We start from the raw sequence: 11835 nt of genomic DNA, 5'->3' as shown, positions 1-11835 counted from the left end.
AATATTGGAATTATTTGGTTCCTTTTTTATAATTCTTTTCCATAGTGTTGAAAAATACACTTATTAAAAGTTGATAATAAATTTAAACTAATTCATTGATTTTTGTTAGACTAAATATTTAGGATTAAGTTGGATTAAAGAAAAATACAAAAAATTTAGTGTTTTTGACGATTGGGTACATAACCTTATGCCTGCACTGGAAAGATAAAATTAGTACCCAGAATAAATTTATAAGAGTGATGACAATTAAATTGGTTAGAAATTCAAAATCAAACTAAACTATTACAATTTTAATCAGTTACAATCAGTTACCTGCGGCTTCACAGACAATTTTCAAAATCAAAGGCCATAGTTTTTTTTTATTGAAAGCATTTATGTGTAATATGTTGGAGTCCTACAATTTTGTAAACATATGTAGACATATAAGGTACATGTTAAGTTTCAGTATTCATGGTTGAGAGATTCTAAACATTATTACAATTTTTACTGGTTCTATTTTAGGTTTTGTTGTACAAATAAAGATATACATGTAAGTCTCAAAAACTTAGTTTGGTCAAAAAATGTCAACTTTCACCTGTTTAGATTACGTTTCTAACTGAAGTATTTCAAGTGAATAACTGCAATATTTTATTGCAGTTCTATTAACTCTTAGAAAGGCAGTCATTTTAAGTGCATAGGTCAGTGGCATTTTATACTATAGCTTTATTAGAATGGAATAAAAACAATTCTTTATAGAAGTGGAATTAGGACCATACACCTTTCTAATATATTTAATATTATTGTATTTATAAGATTTCCCAAGAGTCCAAAGAACTGTTAGAATAGGGTAAAAAGAGGACCGGCCTCTATTTTCTAACTTCTTACTTGGTATTATTACTGCAACAAAATAAACAAAACCACTTGAATACTTTCATGATGAGCAATCATTTTCATTCAAATACCATTTACATTTGATTCTTTTCAATATTCACACACCCCTTACTGAAAACTATTTTGGCTTCAATAAGTTCTCATCCTGCGTCAGACTAAACAAATTGTGCCGAAGTGTTGGCAAGTTAAACTGAACGAGCTATGAGGAGAAGGTAGTTAATATAATAGTCCATCAAGGGTATCTAAACATTTAACCCTTCTGAAACTGAATTTTAGTTAACTTTTATCTGGCCACTTACTTTCAAACATCTATTATTGGAAAAATGTACTTGAATAATATCAGATACTTCAGGAAATATTATAATCAAAATGTTATAATCTAACACTTTTATTTTTGATTTGTAACAAATTAAAATTTTGTAAAATGTTTTGCTGAGCCTAGTTTTAACCAGTAGTGTAACAAACCTCGCAACTTATAAAAAGTTCTTGAAATCGTGGTGCACTGGGTGAAGCTAATAATGCGTTTCTTCTAGTAGACATGTGTCAATGGTCTGAAGTCACCACAGACAGTGGTGTCACCTGGGACGGCTGTGTTCAGTTACAATAACTCTTTATGAAAAAAGGTTTGACTTTATCTTCGTTTTAAAACTCATGATTCACAAATTTCTTTGTCTCTTCCAGACTATTGTTTGATGTCTCCACTCTTGCATGAATAAAAAATAATTGAGTTTAGGTACTCATTTTGCCTTGTTAAAAACCAACAAACTGAAAATATTACATTAGAAGATGCATTATCATGGTGTAAAGTTTTGACTCACAAATTTTGCAATAAACTTTATTTACATACTATCTGGGAAAATTTGCTAAATCAAGTTCTAGTGTCCAGCGGTGAACATTGTTAATTTTGGTGGACCTAATTAAAGGGCACCATACTTGTGCCACTGAAAATGTTATCTGCTCACAATAGTGCAAACACTGCCCTGCTCAGTGCATGGGCACCAACAATAGACTATGCACCTGCATGAATTGTCACCAACAAGTGCAAATAAAACAATCAGAGAAAAGACAGTCTTCGAGCACAATAATAAATACTAAGGAATAAAAATAGTAATATTGTTGTTCATTTGAATCCCTATGACAATAAAAACTTTAAAACTGTAACATTTAATGCTTAACCCCTCAAAAAATTGTACTGTGACCATACATATCTAATTAAACTGAACTTGGAAGATTGCTGTGAATTTTGGATGAAATGCATACTAAATTAGCTGTATCTCCTGCAACATTATTCCAGGAATTTTGGGTATCTATTGTACAAATAGTTTGGACACTCTACCTGGATTAAGGTACAAAACTGTTAGAAATCTTTCTCACCTAATTGTAGAGTAACACCTAATATGTCAGAATTGGAAACATTAAGAGAAATGAATGAAAGAAGACTGTGAGTTGTGATACTGTTTATGAATGTATGGAAGCGATGTCAGACTGCAACTTGAAGTCCGGGTCATGGACGATGCCACTGCTTTGAGTGTTTGTGGTCACTTCTTCCAGTTCATTCACTTCTAGAAGAGGCACACCTGTAAACATCCAGAGGAACTCATGTGAGGAAACAGTGAGGTGTGATACTATTTACATGTGTATGGAAGCGACCTCAGACTGCACCTTAAAGCCCAAGTCAAGAATCAAAATATATTATTTCCGTCCTACATATGTGATGTATTGACAAAGTCCAACGAGTTAATTAATACTAAGATGTATAAATAATATAATATAGACCTAACTGTATATACTATGGCAACTACAAAAATTAAAGGATTAAAACTGATAAAACAGATAAAATTTTAATAATTAGATACAGTAAAAGCCAGAATCCTAAAATTAACATTCTTAAAATGGCTAAAAGTAGTATCCCTACCGATAAGATGCATTTCACTACAGAGTCTTACCTCAGCATAAAGATATGTCTCCTGAGTTTTGGTTTATCTAACATATTTTAAATCAATAAGGTCTATGTTTGGTCGTATAACTGTGAAATAGGCTTCTCACATTGAATAAATGTATATTTTCCTTGATATACATTAAAATTTGGAGAATAAAAATATAAGGAAGTGTCAAAATACTGTTTTCTATAAAGATAGTCCTACAGGTGTCACTAACTTTCTTGTTAAAGTAAGTTCCAGTTTCCCAGAAGCCAGGGTCAAATACTTGTTCCAGAGAAAAACAGGAACTTCAATCTCAAAAAAATGTATCCAGGATATAGGTATCTACTATTTGTTATAGGCTATAAAAGTAGGTGTAGATTAGGTTATAATAAATATATTACTAGTAATACTAAGGTTTAAGATAATCTTTACAAGCGCTCACGTGATCTGAGTTCGGGAAAGTACTGATCGGAAATGCCCCTGGCCTTAAGTAGCGCTTTCGGTGTCACTCCACACTTATGGGGAGAAAAGAATAATATCTCTCGAGATAGTGCCTAAATTCATTCAAGCTCAGATCACATTGTGCTCTTTAACTTTTTGTATTTATAACTCCGATTTATGGTATTTACCTACTTATACAGCCTAAAAACAAATAGTAGATAGAGGTAGAGTGACCTCCTAACCAAAATCACTTCCTATTAGGAGGCAGTCTTTTCTTTCTAATAATATAGTATTTTTAGGTCCATGGTAAGAAAACCCATCCAATAGTTGCCGCTGGATAATACCAAAGTACCCAATCTCTTTTAGGTAGGGAAAATGTATTTTTCCTTTTAAATTTGTATGTTTTCTATATTAGGAAGAGGACTAAAAGAAAGGTGAACTGGAGTTAAACTTAACATTCAAATTGTATCAACCCATTCCATCATAGCTACATTATGTGTATACCGACTAGTTCCATAATTGTCTTTAAAGTTGATTATTTATTTATAAAAAACTAGCTGTTTCCCGCGGCTTTACACGCTTTTCGTAAGCTTTGCCCGTGTATGTGAACTTCTGGTTTAATTGAATTATATTTCCAACGCCAGTGTAGAGTTTGGGTTGTTGCCACGATCAAGAAAATCTATTTATGTTTATAGCCATTGTTAACGTACCTGTACTTTGTTATAAAGTGGTCTACTTTACACTCAAGCTTTAAGTTCAATCAGAAATGTATCTTAAAGACAAATATACATAATAACTTAGTGCCATCAAATAGTGTTTGGCTATGTAATATACGTAACTGTCTCGTAATTGCAGTTTATAGCGTGCAGGCGCTTTGAAACCTTTTATCTTTTGCAGCGCCGCTTGGTGGTGAGTTACATCAATGGCCTTAGCATATAAACCTTCTCCGTGGAAAAATATGTATACATACACATTTTTATAATGGTCGGTCTAATAGTTTGCGATTCTATAAAGGACATACACACAAACATTCATTTAAATACATAGGGTGTATATTATGTCTGGAAACCACCCAAATATATCCTTTAATAATTTTAAATATAAATTTGAAACCTCTTACAAATCGTGGATAGAGATTGGGCCATCGTACTTTTTGGAACAATGTTTTGTTAAGTCACACCAACGGGGGACGTTCCGGTGCCGAGGTTATCGTGAATATTCTTAATGAAGCCTCTACCTTGTGATACAAAATTTTAAAGGTAAATAGCTACTGAAATGAAATGCCACAAACCGCATCTCAAAGGAATTATTTCTATCAGAAAATAGAGCATTTTTTATATTGAAAAATTTACCTGATGTTCAACAATGTAATTTAACATGGTTCTTGGATCTTGCCACAAAATTTGTTACACTAATTTTTTAGCATTTTTTTAAATGTTCAATAAAATAAAATAAACAATTATTTTTAAGCTGGTTTCATTAGTACAAATTTACCAGTTTTTATTACAATGAATAAAACTTATAGTCACTTTTCCTTCTGATTACTTATGAATCTGTAGCTTGGTGTTTTCCAGTCCCACAGGATGGTTTTAAAGATGACAAAGGTCACTAGCCTATGAGAAACATTCTTGTGTTATTAATCATCTGGTCTACAGGTTTCAGTTTGTTGAGCATGAGCTTTTCACTAGGACAGGTCTAACTTGGGAATTGACAAATGGGACAAAGGTCATAAAAACCGCTAAAATGTACCACAGACACAAAACGACTATAAAAAATAAAAAACATTGCAAGACAAACACGTATAAAAAACAATAACTCCCCTCACAATCGCTCCCACCACCCACCCACCCACCTCCACCCTCCCTCCCATCGCCCCACCCACCCTTCTCCACTCACTCCCCCCCCACCCATCCCCCCACTCACTTCATCGCCCATACTTTCCTACCAACACAACACCCCACCTAGTCCCACCTCCAGCCCGCAAGCTCCCCCACTCCTACCCACCCCTCTCACGCTGCCCCCCACCAACCTAATCACCTCCCCCCATTCATCTCCATGGCCCACACCCTGCCACCCAATTCCCACCCGACCGCCTCCACTCACCACCCCATCACCCCACCCCCTCCCACCCTGCCCCCCCCCCCCCCCCACACACCCCTCCTCAAACCTCCCTACTGCTCTCACACCGCCCCCCTCGCCCTCTCACCATACCCCATGCTCGCCAACCGCTTACCCACCACCACGCCCACTCCCATTCCTCCCCAAACTGTCGAGTTAATCAGTGTCTCTGAAGCATTGCTGTCAACAAGTTATCTTAATTACAGTAGTTCAGTTTTTTTATTTGGCATTTAAATGTAATTGTCTGAAAGAGAACGATTACTCTGTTTGATGAATTGCGCGGATATGGCGGATCGTCAAAGATCTTAATCGGGAAGTTTTGTAATTTGTTAAAATGTACACTTTCCCAGAAAGGAATCCCATAAGTGTTTCAAACAATATCAAAAACTATTGAGCGTTTTGAAATGACAGGAGTGTACGTAATCGGCCAAAGTCGGGTAGAATGCTACAATCTGCAACAATGAAGAACATGCACTAGAATGTATTTTGCAAACATTTATGAAGACCCACAACATCGCTCAGAAAAAGGCTGCGACACAACATGAAATGCACCCTATGTCCTGTTAGTAAGATTTTTGAAATTATTAAAATACAAACCATTTACAGTTCATTTAGTCCAACAGTTTAAGTGAGGATGATTACGACAGAAGAGTTGATTTTGTGAACTTGTGATGCGCAAAGGTGTGACAATAGAGATTTTCTGACCAAACATACTATTCTTCTGAAGAGCAGCTTTTTTTTCCTAGAATGGCAATGTTAACAGGCAACAATTGCCGTTACTGGGCTAAGTGAAAACCCACATGGATGTACTGATTCCCATTCCACAGCAACCACAAAAACTGAACGTATGGTGTGGAATTTAGGTAACAAAATTGTTGGAACCCTATTTTCATCAATGGGAAATTTAAATGCCGAACTTTACTACAATATGCTCCAACAATGAAATAATCCCAGCTATTCAAAATTGCATCAGGAGACATACTTTGATAATGTATGGTTTCAGCAGATGTGCTCCACCCCATTATGGGAGACAGGTAAGAAGTATTTGGATTTAAGGTTTCCTCATAAATGATTGGCCGAAGAGGAGAAAATCGAATTGGCCTCCAAGATCTCCGGATTTGTCACCAATCGATTATTTCCTATTGGTCATTAAAATCCAATGTTTATAGAAGCAAGCCTCATAATTTGGAAACCTAAAAACAGGATTATAAGAGAGATTGCTTGATAACTGAAGAAATGTTAGGCAACTCTGTCGAATCATTTTACACAAGATTGGCTCATTGTCAAACCGTAGAAGGATCACAGTGTCGAACAAATTGCTTTTGACACCAAAATGCAGGTAAAACGTTTTGTTGTAAGACTTTTCTAACAAGCATAGCATTAATTTTTTATGTTTGTAATAAGAAATCAATAACATAAGTATTTCCATAATTTGTTACTGTAATAAAAAAAACTGCAAATTTGGTGCTAAAAGAACCAGCTTAAAATGAATTTTTGTTTTATTTAATTGAACATTTAAAAAAATGCTAAAAAATTAGTGTACACATTTTGGTGGCAAGAACCATGTTAAAATTACATTGTGAATCATCAGTAAATTTTCAATACTAAAAAATGCTCCTATTTTCTGAAGAATAATTCCCTTGAGGATGCGTTTGTGGCATCAATTCAGTAATTGTCTATTACCTTTAAAATTATGTAGCACAAGGTATAGGCTCCATTAAAGAATATTCACGATACCCTCGGGCCGGACGTCCCCCCGTTGGTGTGCATAACAAAACATTGTTTCCAAAAATTAGATGGTCCCAATCTCTATCACATTGTAAGAGGTTCAAATTTATATTTAAATTATTAAAGTATAGATTTGGGTGTTTCCAGACATAATATCACCCGTGTAGATATATATATATATATATATATATATATATATATATATATATATAGATTTTAAACTCTCTAAAAATGAAAAGTAAAATGGAAACAAAATGAAAACCGTCATTAATAAAGTCAGAGTTAGGGCTATAAAACCCTTCTACCTCAAAAAGAAGGTAGTTGTGTAATATTTTAGTAAATAGATGTCTATTTTATCCATATAAATAATAACTGTTTCGATAGTTTATATTTAAGCATTTACCACCAATTTTAACTGTTTTGATTGTAACCTTTAAACAACTGTAATAATTGTATTTTAAACTTTTTCTATTTCCTGTTGATAAATCTCATATTTTCTGTTATGTATTCTTGATTTTTTTCTCTCTCTAATTTAGTAAGAACATGAATTAAATCCTGTCACGACTCTTGTATAATATATGTGTATATGCCAAGTGAATAAAGCTGTTTTGAATTTAATTGAATTGAACATAGTGCGCTATTGCCATTCACAAACAATCATCAAGATGAAATAAAGTATTTTTGACAAGACAAAACTAACACCAACTGGTTTAATTGATTTTAATCTACTCTATCTAAAATAGTGGCAAAATGTTTTTAGTGAAGAGAATAATCACTCTATCAAAAATATTAATTTGTTTTTAGTTCAGAGAAAACATAACTTAGCGCCAGAGTAAATAAAAGAGTAAATAAGTAGGTTTACCGTCAGTGTTGAGAATGGAACTGGTATCGAAGGAGGCCAGGGAGCCACAGATGGCATGGCACGATGCGGTCTGAGACCCACTGTGAGACGACACAGTGTCCACTGTAACATTAGTCGACACTTCGCTCACAGTCACTGTATCTGTCGATCCCATACTGTCCCGCATGCTGCAACACATTAATACATTGTTATGAGAACATACAGGAAAGTACCGGTAGAGAAAATATCAATAGTATTGAGGGTCTCAAGAAATGAGGGTTCAGTCTTCCTTTTAAACTATTTAGTAAAAGTAAGTTCATGTCAGATTACTAAAAAATATGTTAAAAAATAATAGAAAACCCACTTTAATAGTCTTATTAGACTATTTGGAGTTGTAATAACCAAACACTAGATGTTATTGTTCTTGTAAAGTTTATAAATTGGAACTATAAAATTGTCAACTCTGCGTTGTGTCAGAAATTAAATTAAATAGTTAATTAACCTAATCAAATCTCACAACGTTATGAGACTTCACAAATACTCAGCCAAGTTAGATGGAAAGGACTTGCACACCATCCCAATGCAATTTAGTTTGATCTAGAAATAAAGTTTCATGCAGAATTTCAAGTCTATAACTCAACTTGATCTTAAGATTTGTGCAGACAGAGAGACAGAAGAAACATTTTGCCATCCCTCTGAACAGTGAACAGCTAAGGTAAAGAACTACATCTATCTCTGTTCAGGATAACATTTTGTTTTACAACTCAAAACTAGAAAAAGAATTCCCCAGTATAATGATTTTTAAATGAGTTTTATTTAACATTTTCAGGGCCAGGAGCAAATATGAGATGTTGCAACATTTTTTCACATCTCATATCCCTTGTGACTAGTCAAAAGTGCCAGGCTAAAATTGGCAATTTTGCGGTCTCTTAGATTAAAATTTATAAGTTTTCATAAAAAATTAGAGAATTACCTAAAAATTGCACTTAAATTACTCGTTTAGATATATACTACCTACAAAGAAATATATAGATGTACTTTTAAGTAATTTAAAATTTTAAAAAAATGTTTTAATAGATTACATAACAACTTTTATTTATTTATTTTTTTGCAAATAACTAAAAAGGGAAAAATAATTTTACTGTTTAAAGCTATTTTATTATATTATACATTTAGAAAGGAAACAACCACAATAAATAAATTTTTTATGACACATTTTGTATGAATATAAATATAAATATGCATAACTGTACTTCGCAACATTTTTATAAGTGTTAAAGCAACTGACTCTTACATTGCAAGAAACTTAAAATAAATATTCACATTATGGATGTACCGGTAAACAGATGATTGTAGGATCCATAAAACAGTTTCAATACAGTTAAAAAACACTATTTACCAAGAAATATTTACACAATTTTGTTTGAGATTTATTTACACTTTTTCATTTACAATTTCATTCCCGTGAGATCGCAAATAAAATGTACCTGTCATTCATTGTACCTACTATACCACAATAGCTAAGCACGTAGCAACTATAACTACTAATATTTACAGCCACAAAATAAAATAATGAAGAAGAATCCAGCATACAATAATAACAATAGTACGATTACACTAAAGCATAAAGAATTAACAACGAAAAGATCGAGTCAGCTGATAATGTCACGTGAGAATTACAAAATAATAATGCATAGACCTCCAAAATAAAAATGATATTCATATTAATTATCTACAAATATACTAGGGAATGAAAAACATGAAACTTTAATCATTTGACGTCGTATATATTTAAGAAAATGACGAATATCAATGGCGACTATATATTGCCGCCTGGCCCGGAAAGGGTCTAAGGTAGGTAGGAGTACACCACACCACATGTCACGTAAAAGGTTTTGCTGAGATTACATGCTATAGCTCATTGTATTTTTAAAATGTTCAGTGGATAGACACAGAGACACAATTTTACAGGAAAGAAATGTTTACATCCACCTGGAAGACAAAAGAGAAGTTGTACCAGCCTACTGGGTGACAGGCTTCAATGAAGTCCAATCTAATTACAATCATAGAACTCATTCTTTTCTATTTAGAAATAATGTTTCACGCAAAATTTTAAGTCTCCAAAATTAAATTTGTTTGAGATATTTTACAAATGACAAATTTAGATTATTAGTTTCTAAGGTAGGAAATAATTCAAATTATCATTTGTACAACAAGAAAAATGTGTGTACTGTCTCCTGACCTTACTAAGGAAGATGTCAATTCTCATCAATCCTGCTAGGTCATGTAAGATGACGATTTGGTGACCTTATTTTCAAAGTTTTTTTATATATAAGTAATATTTTAGTTGCTCATCTTGCGTCACACTAAAATCCCATCCAGATTTTTTCTAATTCAAGCTTATAATAACAAGTTTTAAAAAATTACATGGGTGTGGGGTGTTCCTAGGAAAAAGTATAATGAATTAAAAACAAGATGAATATAGAAAATGAACAGTTTAGTTTTTTTGTTATGAATACAATATGACTTGTGATACAAAAATGATGTAGTATATGAATCTCATAATTCATTACCATGTAAATATAAACTTTAACGTATAACATTATGGCATATAACACTTGACTTGTTATCACAACACACTCTTGAGCGTTTATTATAATAATGTCATATGTTTATTTCAAAAACAAACTACATAAACAAGGCCAAAAAAAAATAGCAAGTAAGTTGCAATACACGATTGAACAAACTGAACATGGCTGTTTGTCATTCATTGTTTACATCAAAGTTGAAATAGAGGACAAGTAAAATTATATATAAATCAAATGGTTTTCACCCAAAAGGGTACGGCATGCATAAGTGACAACAGAGAATAATGCAAATCGAAGGATAATCCATTGATCACCAGTTGGCTGACGCCGAACTCTACCAAATATTCACTGAACGCCAGTGTGAGAGTTAACAAAGAAATTTCTATTTGAAATATTGTGCATTTTATTAGCCTATAAAGTATAGAGGGTTTTATTGGGTCATCCTATACTATTTGCTTCCACATAACTTATTATCTATAAATTTCTTTAAGTTACCAGATAGTGAAAGCTAGGCAAAGAATATGTGTAATATTACCCAGGAAGGAAGATGATTAATAAAAATTGGTTCAAAACAGGTCACATTTAGTGGATAGTGTTGTCCTTTTGCAGTACACTGCATAAAACAGTGGCCTTATAAGAAGGTTAATACTTTCTATATATAAAAGTATTTACTGCAGGACTCCTACCAAACTGTTTTAGTCCCAAGCCAATAACGGCATAGTAATCAGAGTAAGAGCGACACACCTTGGAGTCTGCCGAGTATTGTCCCGGTTGTTCCTGCGCTGGCCACCCAACATAGTGGTCCAGTGTGGACGATGTAGTCGGTAGTTTAGCACTCCTCCCAGGCTTCCTCTCACTGCCTCCTCATAGCTCGGCAGAACTGACTGCGTCCATAAATAAACATTCAAATTTTTTAACATTCCCTTCTTAAAATGCTGTGGACTCCATAGCTTTAATATGAACAACACAATGTTTCTTTATATAAAAAGGACCATTATATATATGAGAGTGTACAATACATACGTCGTCATCAGTATTCTTGTCACTTTAATGAAGCAGAGTTATCCCATACAGTTTAAGAAGTTACTAAGGCTGTTCCCAAGTTCAAAACCTTTCATTAATCTATGAGTTATTAAAAAAAAACACTTCTTCTATAATGATTTTGTAAATGACTGCTCTTTATCATCACATGGTATTCTGAGATCAGGCAACTCACTTATAAACCACCTGATAACAGAACAACATTGTAGCAAAACCCACCAAGTACAAACAAGTGACAGGTTTGTACTTCTCTGTTAGTTGTATGGGATACTAACAAGAATGGCGA

At 33.4% G+C, this 11835-nt stretch overlaps 1 protein-coding gene across 1 annotated transcript in view; it reads right to left on the bottom strand.

Moving 5' to 3' along the window:
• Positions 1-1689: 1689 nt before the first annotated feature.
• Positions 1690-11835, bottom strand: part of LOC124356990 (complement receptor type 2-like) — a 32604-nt gene continuing 22458 nt past the window's right edge. The window contains exons 9-11 of the mRNA XM_046808345.1: positions 11253-11392; positions 7942-8108; positions 1690-2447 (exon numbers count right to left, since the gene is read on the bottom strand). Coding sequence (XP_046664301.1) covers positions 2329-2447; positions 7942-8108; positions 11253-11392 — 426 coding nt within the window. The 3' untranslated portion in view covers positions 1690-2328. The remainder of the gene's footprint in view (positions 2448-7941; positions 8109-11252; positions 11393-11835) is intronic.

The sequence above is a fragment of the Homalodisca vitripennis genome, chromosome 3 (assembly GCF_021130785.1).
Source record: "Homalodisca vitripennis isolate AUS2020 chromosome 3, UT_GWSS_2.1, whole genome shotgun sequence".
Taxonomy (NCBI): domain Eukaryota; kingdom Metazoa; phylum Arthropoda; class Insecta; order Hemiptera; family Cicadellidae; genus Homalodisca; species Homalodisca vitripennis.
This window is presented reverse-complemented; position numbering and strand designations above follow the sequence as displayed.